Here is a 19,086-nt window from a genome sequence, read left to right on the forward strand (position 1 = left end):
ATTCTTACTGCGCGCAACCCAGCGTTAGCTACGTCTGTGATTGGCTTATGCGTTCGACACTACTTTTCGCTAGTCTAAGCTCTCCGTTGGCTGTGTGCAGTCACGTGATCGGCGGTTGTCTCATTGTTGTTGCCGCGATCGAGAAGATCGGCTCGTGCTGGCAGAGATTTATTATTAACTGTGCTCACGGTAATACTCTCGTTCATTATAGTTTACGCGGATGTCTCTCGTTTCATAACCTCATTTCTTTTGTGTCGCCTCGTGTTTGAGTCACTCGTGCCGTGCGGTAATACCGTGATGAAAGTTCGTCCGGTTACACGAGTTAACGTTATCGTGATTGTATTAAGAGCACGTGGCGGTTATCGTCAGTGTGCATAGCTCGACTGTTAATTGCAATTGCATCCCGCGTTTATGGTGTTCTCTGTGGCATTTCTCTGTGTGTGCCCATCGAGTTTTCTCGACACGATGAGACATGTTCGTGCAAGTGCGCTTTGTACAGTGCGTTAAGGACATTCAAGGACAGAACTACATTACAGCGTAGAAGATACTGTTCCATCTAGTTTTTTGGCACCCTCATTTCAGCTTTTCGTGAATTCAATCTGCTCGGATACCTGACATTACCAAGATTTAACAACCTTACACTGCCTTACACATGCATTACAGTTTTTACCCGGCAGTAATATAATTTATAAGTAAGTAATTTAAATAATTTTTTATTGTAAAGTTTATATGTATATTATTGAAACGAATTTTGTGTGTGAAACTATTTTTCTCGTGTCTTAATTTTTAAACTAATTTTATTGTGTCTTAACCTACATTTTTTTATTTTATTGTCAAACAAAATTGTAAAGGCCGTAGCCGGATAAAAAGGGTCAATGTGCCCTGCTTACACGGATCATGCTCATTTTTTTTTTTGATTGCTATCGGTGTCACTTACAATTACTCAAATATTAGCCCTTAATATTGAACCGTTTAGCTGTAAAAAATAAAAATTTCGAAAATATTTTATATCTTTTAATCGGCTTAACCGATTTTGAAGAAATTTTAATATGTTGTAGATATCATTTGTGGAAAATTCGGGAAAAGTTTCTGATGACAGAAACATTGATTTAAAAAATAAATTAATGTTCTTGATTTTTTTTAGTCACTGATAGCAATCAAAAACAAAAAAAATAAGCATGATCCGTGTGGGGGCACATTGACCCTTGTTATCCGGCTACGGCCTTTTATCTTAAAACAAAAATCAGAAAAATTAGATTATATTAGACTAGAAAATATAACAACGAATGAACTTATATCTGCATGCATTTTTTTTAAGTCTTTTACTAAAAAGATTATTCTCTTATAGGATAACATAATACTTATTATACTAATTAATACGATCGAACAGTTTAATACCATCATATCATGTCTTACGTATTAATTGAATTTGATGATGGAGATAGTGTTGCAGTTGTAAGAAAGACTTGGTTAACTCCTCGAAAAAAAGAAGTTTTTTGGCCACCTACAAAAGATCAAAAAACATTTGATAAATTTCTACAAAATACAGTAAATCCACATACTGAAAAGTGGAAACTTTATCCAATACGAAGGTGTTTATATGAAACTGGTGAGCATTAAAAAATACAGTTTTAAATTAGTTAAAACAAAATAATAAATACTACATTTTAACATAATATATAATTTTCAGTCCTACAAATTAGATAAGCTGAAAAATACTTAATATTATAAAAATATTTTCTCATCCATATTTTCTATTTAAGTTAATATCAATTTTATGTTAGCAATAAAAATATAGAAGTAATAAACAGTAAATAATAAACAGTATGCAAAACAATTTTACTTATCGACTTATAACTAAAAGATTATTATAAATTAATTTTCCTTTTAATATTATATTATACTATAGATACTTATTGATTTAAATTACTTTAATTGTTATTCTATATACTGGCAAAAGAAATTTATTATTCTGTTTGTTATATATTTAGTTTAAAATACTATAGATATTTGATTAACGGAATTATTTTAGATGATTTACAAACTGCCCGACGAAAATGCAAATTGTCAGAAGACACATCTGATTTACAAACAGATAAGGAAGTCGAGAGCCTTCCGGGTAAAAGGAAAATAATAACGCCTCAGCGGTTTGTCAGAAGTGATGAGGAGGAAGTAAGTGATGATGTCCATGTTCGGCCTCCAAAATTAAAAAAGAAAACTTTAAGTACAATTCAAGAAACTCGAGAAAAGAGTACAATTTGCAGACAAAGTGAGTTATAATTTTAGCAACAGTATAATTGCGTTATTATAGTAATATTAACGTTTCATTTCTTCATTATTTTAAAGAGAAAATTCTTAGTAGTTGAGAAATCTTTTACAATTGTTTGTACTTACCTATATTATTTTAAATACATTTTTTTTGTTTAAAAATAAATTGAATATTTAGTGAAAACAACTTATACTCCGTCCAACGAGAAATCATAGTTGGTTCTGTGCATAGGAGAGCAAAGTAAAGGTAAAGTCTCTAGAGCATGGAGTACCGTATACGTAAATAGATGTTCTGTGGTCGGAGACCTGCGTGAAACGGACGAGTTTTCGTCCGATCCAAACATGATCTCTCGTTGGACGGAGTATAGTCAAAATGATGTCAATATTCGGTATTATTTATGTGTAACCATATTTAAATTCATGTAAACATATTTTAATTCCTACATATTAGGTTGGCCAATAAGTCCGTGCCGGGCGTGCGGTTTTTTACTTATAAATGTTATTTATAATAAATAACCGCACGGACTTATTGGCCAACGTAATATTTTAACATACTTTAATTAATTATTATATATGTATATGTGATTTTATAGCCAGTTTTTATATGACACTTTGTACGAAAAAGGCTGAAGTGATGTCACAACACTTGAATAATGCCAATGTGAAAGAAAGCAATAGTATCCCCTTATTGGAATTAGATACAATAGATAATTTTAATTTCGATACTGGTTTATATGCAAATAAATCTTTGCATAAAAATAATACCGACGAAAATAATCGGCCAGAAAGTCCTTCGATATTTTCTAATCTGAAGAAACGGAAATATCCTCGACTTGAAAATATATTGCGTAGTGTAGAACAGATAGCAAATGCTACTGCAAGTGCAACTGTTACTAAAAGTAATGCTACAACACTAGTGTACGACACTTCAGAGCAGCTTAACATGCGATGTAAAGCTGACAGAGCAAAGTTAAACGGCTGGGATTGCTGGGAATGCAAAGAAGTAATCCAATAATATTAACAGTATAGTTATATGAGATATAAATAAATATAAATATAAATAAAAAAATTAATATAAGTAAACAAATATATATAAATATTTTTTTTATAAAAAAGTAATTCATAATATTTGTGTTCGGGCGCGCACTGAATTGCTGCCGAACGAACTACCGGATCCGTCCAGAGAAGACGCGAGATATCACGTGCGGCTCCGCTTTGTTTTTCTCATGGAGGTCACCACTCGGCGACCGATATTGCTGACGAGCACGACTGACGAAACCAGCAACGGACAAAATTGTCGATCCGTTATATCCCGCGAAATGAATGTACAGCGGTGTTAATTTCACAAACTTTCCTTTATTATTAACTGTCCGGAATTGAGTTGAGAAAGGCCGAGACACTTGGTGCTGAGGCACCAGTTATCCTGCCCACGGATAGCGCGAAATCGTCTCTATTCAACGCTTTGGTTGCGAATTGCGCTGATTTTCTCGGTTCGATGGGAATTGTACGCACGGCGGGAGACACCGAAGACGCGTTCGCGTAGAGATGCGCTTCCAGCGCGAGAGAACGGAACGGCTTAGCGCACAGAGATCGAACCGTTGAAACTCGGACTTGACTTCGCTCGACTCGCTTGTAATCGTTTCTGTGTACAGTTGCGAGGTGTCCGGACGACTGTTTCGTCGGTGTCTTTTCGGAGACGGTTTTCTGGCGGGGATTAACGCTGTACAACGCTCTAATTGGCGATTGTCGAATACGGGCGCGTATCATTGGTTCCGGGCCTCTCGGCGTTTCTCAACTAATGTATATTATTGTGACAACCACGTTTACTTCGCGTGATGAACAAGAATCGTTTCCCAAGGAACTTATATAAATACATGTACCGGAAAATACAAATTTAACGCTAAGTCGTTGGAATCCCCAACATACCGCCCGCCTCGAAACCATCGTTTCGAACCGAATGGCTGAGCTGGCGCGCGTTGCTTGAGGCGGTCGCTAAGTTCGGGCAATCCGGATATATATCGGAAAAATTTACAGATTTACGCCGGCGTTTCGGCGTTATCGATGTCGATCGGTAACAGGCAGATTTTTACAACGGGCCGCTTATATTCGGACGTCGCGGTCTTTACTGTCACGACGCGTACGACGTTATCGGAGCCCGCGTGACATTGGATTATGCGGCCTAACTCCCACTTGCACGGAGGAAGTAACGGGTTTTGAAGGAGTACGAGCTGCCCTATTCGAAGTCGCTCCTTCCCGGGTTTTCGCCACTTGGCTCGTTGCTGTAGCGTATTGACGTAGTCGGCCTGCCACAGCTTCCAAAACCGTTCCGTCTTCTGACGGACCACTTGCCAACGCGAGAGCCGATTTTCGTTTAGACGAAGCACGGATGCTTCGGGACTCGCGGTTAGCGCGGCGCCGATCAAGAAATGGCCTGGAGTGAGCGCCTCATATTCGTCAGCGGAGTCGGTGAGCGGAGCTAGCGGCCTGGAGTTCAGACAGGCTTCTATGTTGCACAGGAGTGTCGCGAACTCCTCGAACGTAAGAGTATGCGTTCCTACCACTCTTCGAAGGTGGTGCTTCACGCTTCGAACTCCAGCTTCCCATAACCCGCCGAAATGCGGGGCTGCCGGAGGAATAAAGTGCCACGAAACTTGATCGGAGGCGGTTCGATTTAAGAAGTTCGGATCGCGCAGGGCCGCGCGAAACGCGGCTTGAAGTTCGCGGTCCGCGCCGACGAACGTTGTTCCGTTGTCGGAGTACATAGACGCGGGGAGGCCTCGTCGGGCGCAGAAACGCGAATATGCCCCCAAAAATGCGGGAGTCGAATAGCCGTCCACTATCTCGAGGTGCACGGCGCGCGTGGCCATGCATATGAAGACTGCGATATACGCTTTATGAGCTGAAATCCCACGCCCGGACATCGGGCGTACGCGCATCGGACCCGCATAATCCAGACCGCAATGCTGAAACGCGCGCGCGGGAGGGGAGACTCTCGCGTGAGGCAGCTGTCCCATGATCGGAGTGGGGGTTGCCGCCTTTTCGCGGGCGCATGTTACACATCGATGGATTACGGCCTTTACGATAGTTCGCGCGCGCATGATCCAAAAATCCCGGCGTAACGTAGCGAGGGTGAGCTGCGTGCCGGCGTGAAGTGATCTTATATGCGCGTGCTGGACTAGTAAGGAGACTAGGGGGTGAGAGGAGAGGATGATCGGGTGTTTCGCAGGGAGTGGTAGCGGAGCGTGGGCCAACCGCCCGCCTACGCGAATTAATTTATCCTCTCCGATGAAAGGATTGAGTGATATGAGCGCACTTTTCGATGAAATTGTCTTTCGGCTCAAGAGCGCATCTCGTTCCACGGGAAATTCTTCTTCCTGGATTTGTCTGAGCCAAAAGTTTCGTGCCGATCGGCACTCCTCCGCCGAAAGAGCAAACGGACTCGCCTCGCTGACGTTAGCGTCGATACGGCGAGTTCGAGATATGAATCGAAGAATATAGGCGGTGACCCGAATTAATTTTGGCCACGACGAGTAACGCGCCATTAATTCCCACCGCTCGATCGGCTTAGCTAGGTGCGTACTGATGCGCGGATTTTGCTCGAGTGTCGTATCGTGAGACGACAGCTCGTGTGGAGCTGGCCACTCAGTTTTAGGAAGTCTTAACCACAAAGGCCCATGCCACCACAAATGGTGGGCCGCGAGATGGCATCCGAGAATGCCGCGAGAAGCGCAGTCGGCCGGATTGTCCTCGGTTGGCACGTGTTTCCAGGTGGCGGAAGGAATGCGAGATTGGATCTCCGAGACGCGATTGGAAACGAAAGTTTTCCACCTCGAGGGGTGTTGAGCCAACCACGCTAGAACGACGAGAGCGTCCGTCCAACAAAAGAGAGGTATGGCAGTTAATTGTAGCGCCGACCGCACGAATTCTGCCAGCCTCGCCAGTAGAACGGCCGCAAGTAATTCCAGTCGAGGAATACTTAAGGATTTGATCGGAGCGACCTTTGACTTGGCGACGAGCAATCTGGACGTCGTCTCGCCTGTCACGGAGGTGACGAGAATATAAACGGCCGCAGCGTATGCGGTGGAGGAGGCGTCGCAAAAGCCGTGAATCTCGCAGTTCGCGGTGTCGGCCCCATATTGCACCCAGCGATCCACGTTAAGACCGTTGATCGTCGCCAGGGACGCGTGAATCGTCTCCCACTGCACTAGAAGTTTGTCTTCGATGGCCTCGTCCCAATCTACTTTCGCCTGCCAGAGCTGTTGCAAAAGGATCTTTGCGTTTATTGTCACGGGCGTGACCCAGCCTAACGGATCGAATATTTTCGCTACCAGGGATAAGATTGATCTCTTGGTTTTTGGAACGGAGGGAGGGAGTGAAACGTCGAACTGGAAAGCATCGAGCGCGGGCTTCCAGCTTATTCCGAGCACTTTCAGTTGCTCATCGGCCTGCAACGTTTTCGAACACGCCAATCCGTGATTTTCAACGTCGATGTCGGTCAGAAGTTGCGGAGAGTTACTCGCCCATTTACGTAGTTCGAACCGCCCCCGACTTAGTAACGCGCACACTTGATCGCGCGTCTGACGAAGCAGCGGGATGTCGTCCGCTCCGAAGAGAAAGTCGTCTATATACCGACCCTTTCGAATCACCGGAACCGCCAACGGAAATGAGCCTCCCTCGTCGCGAACTAGTTGCTCCAGAACGCGGAGGGCATCGTGAGGAGCGTTAACCGTTCCGTACGTTAGGACTAATAGCAGAAATGCAATGATGGCTCGAGTCTCGCGATCTAACCATAATATTCGCTGATAATTGACGTCACGGGGGTCAATTTCGATCTGACGATACATTTTTGTAATATCTGCGGAGTAGACGTATCGCGGTAGCCGCCATCGGAGCAGAACTGCGGCTAAATCGGTCTGTAGTTTTTGCCCGGTTAGCAAGTGGTCATTCAGTGACGTGCCGTTGCTCGTCGGATTCGATGCATTAAAGACGACTCGTAACCGAGTGGTGGTACTGCTCTCGCGAATGACGGGGTGATGCGGAATGTACACGCACTGAGACGACGCGCTAGCGTCAAGCGGCACACGCTTCATATGCCCAAGTCGCTCATACTCCTCGATAAAGGCGCGATATTCCGTCGCCAATCGTTCATCGGCGTTTAACCTGCGTTCAAGACCTCTCAGCTGTCGCTCGGCTGAGTTATAAGAATTACCGATCTCGATTGGGGGGCCGGTTTTGAAAGGAAAGCGAATCACGTATCGTCCGTCGGAGCGGCGCCAATGAGTGGCGAGGAAGTGGTCTTCGCACTGTTGCTCCTCCGGACTCAGTGGCACGGCGCGAGGAATCTCTTCGATTTCCCAGAAGCGTCGGAGGGCCTCGTCGAGAGACGGGGAAATTGAACAGTGCTGAGCTGTGACTGCTCGAGGACGCGCTTGTGGGTCAGCCGCGGGCCCGGACAGCACCCAACCGAGAACGGTATTCTGAGCGAGGGGCTCGCCGCGGGAGCCTTTTCGAATGCCGTCGAGCAGCAAGTCGCCGTACAGATCGGCACCTATAATTACGTCAATGGGGTCCGAGTTCGCAGGATCCGGATCCGCGAGCGCGAGATCGGCTACGTGGCTCCATTGGACGGGCGACGTTACGGGCGACGGCGTATACTTCGTTAAACTTTTCATTACGGACGCAGTGGTCTTGAACGCGAGAGATGATTGGCCGAGCGGAGAAATCTGAATTTCGGCTGCGTATCGACATGTTCCGGCGTCGACGCCTCCGATTGCGGAGATCGAGACGGGCATTCTAACGCGACGCAATTTTAAGCCTTGCCTTAGTCTTTCGGTAATGAATGTCATCTCCGATCCTTGATCTAACAGCGCTCGAACGACGCGAGCACGACCGGTCGGCGGTTCGGATGGGAAACTGACTCTCACTCTTGCCGTCGCGAGCAACACGGGAGGCATCGACGACACTTTAGCGCTCGAGAACAATGTCGTGATTGGCGCGGCATCGGTGATCGACGCGGTCGCGGCGGAAGTATTGTCCACGGTAGAAGGATCCGAGTCGACGTGTAGCATTGAATGGTGCCTTTTTTGACATGTGCGGCACGAGTATTTGCTTTGACATAATTGCACGGCGTGTTTGGCGCTTAAGCAATTTATACAGCGATTAGCTTTTTTGACCGCCTCTAATCGTTGACTCGGACTCTTCTTTGCAAAGAGTTGACATTTATTCATGAAGTGAGACGCTTTACAAAGCGGACACGAAATCGGAGAGGATCCCGATGCGGTAGCGCTTGTCACCTTCGACGAGCGAGCTTGTTTGGTAACATTCGCGGGGTTTAACTCTTCGAGCGCGCGAGCACGAGAATCGAGGAATCGATCGAGCTCGTCATATGTTGGGATCCGCGCGTCATCCCCACCCTTTAGTTTCCACGCTTTCCGAGTGGCGGGATCTATCTTTTGCGTGACGCTATACACGAGCAGGTCGCTGAGAATGTCGGTTTCGGATCGATCTAGATTCTTCAGCGACGCGATTGCACGATTTGCTTTGTCCCGGAGCTCACTGAGTTCGCTTGCCGACTCTCGGGAGACGCTCGGCAAATTATATAGCGCGGACACATGCATCTCGACTAATCGGCGTTTATTTTCGTACCGAGACTCAAGGGCTTTCCACGCAAGTTTAAAATTATCCGCGGTTATCGGGATACTTCGAATGGACTCAAGCGCCCGCCCGGTGAGGCTTGACGACAGAAAATGCATTCGCGCAAACGCAGAAAGTTCGGGATTTTTTGTAATGAGGGACGTAAAGCGATCGCGGAACGTCTCCCACTCTTCGTACTTCCCTGAGAACGGTGGAATGTTGATGGGCGGCAGGTGTGACAGCGAGAACGATGAGGCGGATGACCCATGACTGCACGCGGCGCCCGGAACCTGGTTCGCTCCCATTTGCGGCGGCGTCGGCGCGAGAACCTCCAGACACTCGGCCATGTAGTCTAAGGTCGTCGAATGGATATCCTCGGCTTGATCGAACAGCTCGTTTCGAAAGTAATCGAGCGTGCTCCTTTTCGCCTCCGGAACAACTTGCAGAAGGGCCGAGTGCACGCGAAAGCATTGCGTCCAGACTTCTTTGGAGCTGGCTATTCGCGCGCGGACCTTTGCGACGGTGTAGTTATTCTTCCCGAGCTTTTTGAAATTATCAAGCGCTCGAGTGATTGAATGCATCAACGCCTGCTGTTGAGCCAGGAGGTCATTTATGGTTGCAGCGACTTCCGGCGCTGCCGTCATGTTAACGGCTGAAGGACTGCACTAAATATCTCGATCCGGCTCGAAGGACCAATTTTATGTTCGGGCGCGCACTGAATTGCTGCCGAACGAACTACCGGATCCGTCCAGAGAAGACGCGAGATATCACGTGCGGCTCCGCTTTGTTTTTCTCATGGAGGTCACCACTCGGCGACCGATATTGCTGACGAGCACGACTGACGAAACCAGCAACGGACAAAATTGTCGATCCGTTATATCCCGCGAAATGAATGTACAGCGGTGTTAATTTCACAAACTTTCCTTTATTATTAACTGTCCGGAATTGAGTTGAGAAAGGCCGAGACACTTGGTGCTGAGGCACCAGTTATCCTGCCCACGGATAGCGCGAAATCGTCTCTATTCAACGCTTCGGTTGCGAATTGCGCTGATTTTCTCGGTTCGATGGGAATTGTACGCACGGCGGGAGACACCGAAGACGCGTTCGCGTAGAGATGCGCTTCCAGCGCGAGAGAACGGAACGGCTTAGCGCACAGAGATCGAACCGTTGAAACTCGGACTTGACTTCGCTCGACTCGCTTGTAATCGTTTCTGTGTACAGTTGCGAGGTGTCCGGACGACTGTTTCGTCGGTGTCTTTTCGGAGACGGTTTTCTGGCGGGGATTAACGCTGTACAACGCTCTAATTGGCGATTGTCGAATACGGGCGCGTATCATTGGTTCCGGGCCTCTCGGCGTTTCTCAACTAATGTATATTATTGTGACAACCACGTTTACTTCGCGTGATGAACAAGAATCGTTTCCCAAGGAACTTATATAAATACATGTACCGGAAAATACAAATTTAACGCTAAGTCGTTGGAATCCCCAACAATTTGATTTTTAGTATTATGAGAATTTATCTTTGTCAAAAGAACAATTACAAAAACGGAAGAATCAAATCTCCCGACATCGACGCAAATATGAGCGACCAAATACACCAAAAGGTACATTTGGTATATATTTTATTTCCACTTTTGTATGTATTATAGTATATAGTAAATATAATTTTTTTAAAAGGTTTTTGGGATCCGGAATTTCCTGAGACATCAGACACTTATTGACAGAGACTAAAAGGTGAAATGTTTTATCATTCAATTTTGATTTTTAAAACTTTGTTTTGACAATTTATGGTACATAAACATTATCATACTTTCCACCAATTTAATGCCACTTTGACATCATTTTGAAATTGTTTTCACTGAAAATACCAATATTTTTATACATATTATTTTATAAACATTTAGTTCATAAATTTTATAAAATTTTCTTCTGAACCAGGTTTGTCCAATGCAGATTCTTCTGAAGACGTAGAACAAAATTATACTCCAAGACTTAATAGATATAATACAGTTACATCGAGAAATACTGTAAACTATAGAGACGAAACTACTAGATTTCATACACACAAAGCTAGTACATCACACTCTACACCTACATCACACTCTACACCTATACCATCACACTCTACACCTACAGATAGTCCAACAGAAATCAAGAGACACGGTAGTGTCTCGTGCCAAGTACACGCGGAGCGAGACCGACCGTGACTCTTTTACGCGACGCGACGGGTTGCGAGTACCCAAGATGTTGAGATCTCGATAACGAGTGAACGGATCAAGTTCTAAGTAGGCTTGATCGATAGCTTGGGGTCGACTTTGGGGGGGTATCTCCTATAATATTTTCCGCTACGTGCCCTACGAGCGGAGATATTGCGACGCAAAGTCCAAATGTGAAAATTTATTTTTAAGATACGGAGATACGTCGTCGTCTCTCAATCAATATAACATATATATATCAGAAAATGTCACTTTCACTTTTTCGACGCTGGCGGCGCAGGTATCGCCAGTTTCGATATCGCGCGCGTATTTCGATCGATCTAGTAGGCAAATTAAATAAGGTCGATAGACTTATCGGTCAGGAGGAAGATTTCTATTTAGGTAAATTAGGTATTAGGTATATAATACATATTGAGTCAATTGCTTCATGTTTATCTGGAGAGATTTCGTATCCTTACATCGTATTACCACCGCTGCCGGAAAAGAAGGTTCTCTACGCTTGGCAGAAAGTGCCGCTAGGGAATTTTTAAGTCGATTCTTATGAATCAAGCTTGAATTCGACGTCTAGGTATCCCAGGTTGCCGATGACGAGGTCCAGATAGTGCGCTTCATAGTTTTCGGTGTCCAGGTGTAATAATACGTTGAATTCGATGTCTACGTGTCCCAGGTTGCCGATGACGAGGTCCACATAGTGCGCTCCGTAGTTTTCGGTGTCTACGTGTATTAATACTTTGAATTTGATGTCCACGTGTCCCAGGTTGCCGATGACAGGATCCAGATAGTGCGCTTCATTGTTTTCGGTGTCCAGGTGTAATCGTACGTTGAATTCGATGTCTAGGTGTCCCAGGTTGCCGATGACGAGGTCCACATAGTGCGCTCCGTAGTTTTCGGTGTCTACGTGTATTAATACCTTGAATTCGATATCCACGTGTCCCAGGTTGCCGATGACGGGATCCAGATAGTGCGCTTCATAGTTTTCGGTGTCCAGGTGTAATCGTACGTTGAATTCGATGTCTAGGTGTCCCAGGTTGCCGCTGACGAGGTCCACATAGTGCGCTTCGTAGTTTTCGGTGTCCAGGTGTAATAATACGTTGAATGCGATGTCTAGGTGTCCCAGGTTGCCGATGACGATGTCTAGATAGTGAGCTCCGTAGTTTTCGGTGTCTACGTGTATTAATACGTTGAATTCGATGTCTAGGTGTCCCAGGTTGCCGATGACGAGGTCCACATAGTGCGCTCCGTAGTTTTCGGTGTCTACGTGTATTAATACCTTGAAATTGATGTCTAGGTGTCCCAGGTTGCTGATGACGAGGTCCAGATAGCGCGCTCCGTAGTTTTCGGTGTCTAGGTGTAATAATACCTCGAATTCGATGTCTACGTGTCCCAGGTTGCCGATGACGAGGTTTACATAGTGTGCTTTGTAGTTTTTGGTGTCTAGGTGTATTAATAACTTTAAATCTGAATGTAGGACACGTAGATATCGAATTCGAGGTATTAATACACGTAGACACCGAAAACTACGGAGCGCACTATGTGGACCTCGTCATCGGCAACGTGAGACACCTAGACATCGAATTCAACGTATTATTACACCTGGACACCGAAAACTATGGAGCGCACTATCTGGAACCCGTCATCGGCAACCTGGAACACGTGGACATCGAATTCAAGGTATTAATACACCTGGACACCGAAAACTATGGAGCGCACTATGTGGACCTCGTTATCGGCAACCTGGGACACTTAGACATCAAATTCAAGCTTGATTTATAAGAATCGACTTAAAAATTCCCTAGCGGCAGAATTAAAATTATGTCATGACATAATAAAAATTCGCTGAATTAAAATTATGTCTAGACATAATAAAAATTGGACGAATAATAGTAACCTTTCGGAAGTAGAGGTTTTAAGCTTGAAATTTAAATTTTATTCATTTTTAAAGATAAATTTAGTGTTCCTTCAATTTTTGTGAGAAATGTATAATTTACTTTTACTTAAATATTATTAATTTTTATGTATTTGTTGGTATTGCTAATTTTGTGAATAATTAAAAAATAAAAAATAAAAATGTTTTGCAGATCCTTGCTTAACACTACAAAATAGGTGATATCAGTACAAAATTACCTTTTTCAAAAAAGGTAAAAAAAAGTGCCAAGTACACGCAATGTATTTTGTAAATTCAAAATTTAACCTAAGTGGTAGCTTTATATCTTTTTCACAAAATTATATTATCTAACTTAACTCAAGTGACATGTATTTAAAAAAAAAAGATGTAAAATCTTTAATTTCTTCTTCACAAAATTATATTACCTAACTTAACTCAAGTGACATGTATCTAACCTAAGTGGTAGCTTTATATCTTTTTCACAAAATTATATTACCTAACTTAACTCAAGCGACATGTATTAAAAAAAAAAGATGTAAAATCTTTATTTTCTTCTTCACAAAATTATATTACCTAACTTAACTCAAGTGACATGTATTTCAAAAAAAGATGTGAAATCTTTAAATTAAATTGCGCCAATTGTAAAGAGAATATGTATATTGCTTTGAAAGATAATTGTTATGCAACTACTTTAAAGAAATAAAACCCAAATGGTATCTTCGTATTCCTATTCAAGGGTCTTCCTATTCTAAACCCAAGTGATAATAGCTTCTTAATTCTCTTTAACAAATTTTTAATATTACAAAGAATCATTTTAATTACAAAGAATTAAAGAAGTAACAGTACAAAATAAAAATATTTAATTAAAACAAAATAAATAAATTTTTCTTGTAAAAAAACTTGGCGCTGTTAGACTTTGAAATTTAAACATTAAAATTTAAACATTAGTACTAATTTTTGATTGAATAAAAAACAATAAACATAATTTAGGGAAGAATGCGACAGGAGTAAAAAAGCAGCGCCAAGTTTTTTTACAAGAAAAATTTATTTATTTTGTTTTAATTAAATATTTTTATTTTGTACTGTTACTTCTTTAATTCTTTGTAATTAAAATGATTCTTTGTAATATTAAAAATTTGTTAAAGAGAATTAAGAAGCTATTATCACTTGGGTTTAGAATAGGAAGACCCTTGAATAGGAATACGAAGATACCATTTGGGTTTTATTTCTTTAAAGTAGTTGCATAACAATTATCTTTCAAAGCAATATACATATTCTCTTTACAATTGGCGCAATTTAATTTAAAGATTTCACATCTTTTTTTGAAATACATGTCACTTGAGTTAAGTTAGGTAATATAATTTTGTGAAGAAGAAAATAAAGATTTTACATCTTTTTTTTTTAATACATGTCGCTTGAGTTAAGTTAGGTAATATAATTTTGTGAAAAAGATATAAAGCTACCACTTAGGTTAGATACATGTCACTTGAGTTAAGTTAGGTAATATAATTTTGTGAAGAAGAAATTAAAGATTTTACATCTTTTTTTTTGAAATACATGTCACTTGAGTTAAGTTAGATAATATAATTTTGTGAAAAAGATATAAAGCTACCACTTAGGTTAAATTTTGAATTTACAAAATACATTGCGTGTACTTGGCACTTTTTTTTACCTTTTTTGAAAAAGGTAATTTTGTACTGATAATAGATACGGCAACACCTACAAATAATTCAACAGAATCAACAGGTACAACATTTTCTGTTTGAATTGTTTAAGGTTTTCCTTTCGGAAAAATTTTTCTAAAGTTTTTTACACAATACAATATTAGTTGTGAATTATTTCTGAAACAATTTTTTTCAGGTTATCAAGAAAGAGTTATTAGATTTCTAATTCAAATTAAAGAGCAGAATACACAGCTGTTAGCCCTTCTAAAAAATAAAGAGGAAATATTGACCGTACAAAAAGATTTTGCTTTTCAGTTTCCCATGAAAAGTTTACATGATGTTGATAACGTGGAAGAAATACTTAAAGAGAAGACACAAATAGACATTCTGGTATGTGGTATAGTTTTTATTTTATTATAATTTAAGAATGTGTATGTATGTATATGTATACATGTATATATGTGTATATGTATATGTATAGTTTTTATATTATTTATTTTTTACAAAGTTAAAAAGTACTTGTTGTGTAATCTATATTTTATTATCTTTTCAGAATGCATCTTTATCTACAATTGGTGGACGAGACATCTCTTCAAAAATATCGAGGATTTTGAAATACCTTTTTACGGATACATTAGCAGCAGAATTCAGTTTCTATGGAAAACGATTAAATAAACGACCTTTTTCAGATTTATGTTTGAGAACTGTAATTGTAGGTGAGTATTTTTAATTCATATATGATGCTTTTTTTTATATATCATGTCAATGTTACATTTTTCTTTGAAATGCTTTCTAATGATATGCATGATTTGTTAATTTCTTTATAGAATGCATCAAACGTAGTACACCTGGAGTGACCAACCAGGTGATAGAAGATAATATGAAGATATGGCTGAAGCACGCTCCTGATAGATTAAAAAATCAAAGAAAAAGAAACAAACAGGATGACGCAAGACTGAATAGTGAATAAAATAATTTGTATTCTGATAAAAGAGTTAATTATAAAAATGCCTAAAGTTAAAAAAATTGAATACAAAAAGAAAGCTATTGTAAGTACCCGCCAGTTATATAGACGAATTGCTACAGATATACGAGATACATGGAAAGAGATAGAACAGCAAGAACAGGTTTCTCATAAAAAGAAATGTAGTATTGGTAATGCTGATATAATTAATGATTTAAATGAAAATAATATAGGAATCGAAAACGCAATAATTCAAAATATTTCTGCTTTTAATTTTGATCACAACTTTGCAAATGATCCAAGTAATATTATTGAATGTGAGTCTGATGTGAGTCAAGATCAAGAATTTAGTGAAGACAGTAGAGCAGACAATTTAGATTACGAGTCTTTAATTGAAGGCACACCTTCCTATTTATGTCAAGATAGTGTCGAGGAAAATTTGTTGTTTCAATTGAGGGATTGGAGTGTGCAACGTAAAATTCCTCAAACTGCACTTAATGATCTTTTAAAAATTCTAAAGCCTTTTCATTCAAATTTACCATTAGATAGTCGTACTCTATTACAAACAAATTTATCTATGCCAATTCGGCAGTTAGGAAAAGGAGAATTATGTTACATGGGTTTATTACAGCCATTGAAACAATTTGTTTCTCGATGTACATCATCACAGTTACATAACAATGAAATAGACGTTAGTTTTAATATAGATGGACTTCCCCTGTTTAAAAGTTCAAATACTCAATTATGGCCTATTTTAGGTTTGATAAAGAATTGTCCTAAAGAAAATCCTTTTGTCATTGCTATGTACTGTGGTGATTCTAAACCTTCGCCACTCGATATTTTTTTAGAAGACTTTGTAAATGAATTATTTCTATTGTTACACGAAGGATTTTTATTTGAAAATAAGTTATATACTGTGAAAGTTCATAGCTTTATTTGTGATGCTCCAGCTAGAGCTTACATAAAATGTACAAAGTCACATAACGGTTATTCAGCTTGTGATAAATGTACAGAAACTGGAGAGTATGTTCAAAATAGAATTATCTATAAAAGTGTGTCAGCTCCAAAAAGAACAGATTTAGATTTTGAGTCATTTGTTGACGAAGATCATCATACAGGTGTTTCTCCTCTTTCAAAACTTCCAATTGGTTTAGTGAAAAAATGTCCAATTGATCCTATGCATGCCGTATTTTTAGGTGTTATGAGAAAACTTTTAAATACTTGGATGAGTGGTAATTTAAAGACACGCTTGCCTGGTCGATTAATAAATCTTATATCTGAAAGATTAATTTATTATAGAAAATTCATTCCTGTTGAGTTTAATAGAAAATCTCGTAGTTTAACTGAGCTGGCACGTTGGAAAGCTACAGAACTTAGAACGTTTCTCATTTATTTAGGTCCTTTAGCATTGAAAGACATTCTGCCTATTGCGTTATACGAAAATTTCCTTTTATTTCATTGTAGCATTTTTTTATTGTGTTCTGAGATATACATTGATAAGTTAGGCACTCAATTAGCTAATGAGCTTTTAGTTATGTTTATAAAACACTCAGAAAATATTTATGGCTCTCAATTTCTCATTTACAATGTTCATGTATTGTGTCATTTAAGTAATGATGTTGAAGAATTTGGACCATTAGATAACTATTCAGCGTTCCCTTTTGAAAACTACTTGAATATTCTTAAAAAATTAGTTAGATCTCCCCATAAACCATTACAACAGATTTTTAGACGTTTAAAAGAAATTGATGGTTCCAATCAAAACATTTTGCACCATGAAATTCATAATATTCCTTTGCTTTTATCAGAGTATAGATCAGGACCTCTTCCTGATAATAACATTTTTAAATTTAAAATGTTTCAGAAAATAAAACATAAAAATTTAACCTTCTGCGTGTGGCAGTATCGTAATGCAGATTGTTATTGTTACACAAAAGAAAAAAAAGTAATACAAATTCATAACATTTTACTTAGATGCCATGATAACATCCTATTTTTCTATGGAAAACAATTTTTGTTTTATTATTCATATTATGTATATCCTTTTAATTCAGAGATTATGGATATATTTCGTATAAAAGATTTGTCAAATGAATTTGTAATGGTTCAATTTGAGAATGTCACAGCAAAATGTATAGTTCTTCCTGATGAAAATAATTTTTGGGTTTCTTTTCCTTTAATACATCAAGTTGAATAAACAAATTCTTTCTTGACTCATTTGAACTCATTGACAGCGACATTTGCTAAGTTTCGGCATTCACAAAACTTTACATAGCGACAATAAAATTATTTTGAAAGAATGCATTTTAATTAATAATACAGGTCAAATTTTTTTTAAAACATTTAATTTTTTTAGTATCTCGTATGTCCTTTTATCTCTGTACTAAAAATAATGTTCATTTTATGTAAAATGTATTTTTTACATTTATATTTGATTTCATATAGTATATATTTGATTTTGTATAGTTTATTTGTTTTGTATGAATAGTCTAGATTAAAATATCTAAATATTGTTTTGTTAAAACAATGTAATTATTTACTAAAATAATATTTTGTTTGATCCTTTTGTATTAGACTTTAATTATTAAAATGAGTTCTATAAGAAAAACTAAATACTGTTTTATTATGTATAAATCCTTCACAACGATCAAATAAAACAAAAATATGACATATCAGTTTTAAACATCTTCTTGACAGTTATAACATGACCACTGCATGAAATAGTTATCATAAAACATGTTGGAAGGAAAAATTCCTTTCAACATGATTTATGGTGACTATGTATACAGTGGTTATGTAATAACTATCAAGAAGATGTTTAAAACTGATGTCATACGTTGATTGTTAAAACGTCAAAGTTTCGTCATATATTGGTCAATTAAGTCATATATTGGTCCTATTTTTGCCGTCATTAAGACGTCAAAAAAATGACGTCGTGAGGATGTGACATATCGACGTCATTTTCGGGTCTCACGAGACCTATGTAGGACGTCAGATTGGTCATTTTGTGACCAAAATTCGCCGTCATTATGACGTCATTTTGCTACTTGGGAGCCCAAGTAGTAAGTGGCTATATTTAATAATTTTAACAATTTCATTCGTTGTTCCGGTCACAACCCCTCCTGAATTATTAAATAAATCTAAAAATCCTGGAGGGGGAAGTTACCAAACCTCTTCTGAAAAGTTAAATAATTCCAAAATCTCTGGAGGGGGAAGTTACCAAACCTCTCCGGAAGATTTAAACAATCCTAGAATTGCAGAGGCAAGTTTCCAGGCTCCTCTAGAATATTCTACTCCCGTCGATTGCGAGGAGGGAAGTAACCAAACCTCACTACGTAATACGACAGAATTTTGTTTAAGAGAGCCAAAAATAGAGAGCTTCTTAAATCCAGAGAAAAAAATAATATTTCCAAGGGTTGGAATACCCATAAAAAGTGCAGATGTTAATAAAAATA

The 19,086-nt window shown here is 39.6% G+C and overlaps 1 protein-coding gene and 3 long non-coding RNA genes across 4 annotated transcripts; 3 read left to right on the forward strand and 1 right to left on the reverse strand.

The window, feature by feature from the left end:
- Positions 1–407: 407 nt before the first annotated feature.
- On the forward strand, positions 408–2,388 carry LOC139783431 (uncharacterized). Its single transcript, XR_011721264.1, has 3 exons — positions 408–692; positions 1,349–1,609; positions 2,033–2,388. It is a non-coding gene; the product is annotated as an uncharacterized lncRNA (long non-coding RNA).
- Positions 2,389–4,304: 1,916 nt separating this feature from the next.
- Positions 4,305–9,545, reverse strand: LOC139783438 (uncharacterized). The gene has a single exon (XM_071722588.1). It carries the CDS (start codon positions 9,543–9,545, stop codon positions 4,305–4,307), a length of 5,241 nt encoding a protein of 1,746 aa, XP_071578689.1.
- An 850-nt stretch (positions 9,546–10,395) lies between these two features.
- Positions 10,396–11,042, forward strand: LOC139783434 (uncharacterized). The gene is made up of 3 exons (XR_011721266.1): positions 10,396–10,506; positions 10,580–10,636; positions 10,841–11,042. It is a non-coding gene; the product is annotated as an uncharacterized lncRNA (long non-coding RNA).
- A 3,884-nt stretch (positions 11,043–14,926) lies between these two features.
- LOC139783432 (uncharacterized) lies at positions 14,927–18,115 on the forward strand. Its single transcript, XR_011721265.1, has 3 exons — positions 14,927–15,057; positions 15,221–15,383; positions 15,495–18,115. It is a non-coding gene; the product is annotated as an uncharacterized lncRNA (long non-coding RNA).
- The last annotated feature ends 971 nt before the right edge of the window (positions 18,116–19,086 follow it).

The sequence above is a fragment of the Temnothorax nylanderi genome, unplaced genomic scaffold (genome assembly GCF_030848795.1).
Source record: "Temnothorax nylanderi isolate EJ_2023f unplaced genomic scaffold, tnyl_v1.0 TNYL_tig0501_pilon, whole genome shotgun sequence".
NCBI lineage: Eukaryota > Metazoa > Arthropoda > Insecta > Hymenoptera > Formicidae > Temnothorax > Temnothorax nylanderi.

Bases quoted from the DNA above. Each gene is read 5' to 3' on its own strand.
- LOC139783438 (XM_071722588.1), bottom strand. From the start codon at position 9,545: ATGACGGCAGCGCCGGAAGTCGCTGCAACCATAAATGACCTCCTGGCT.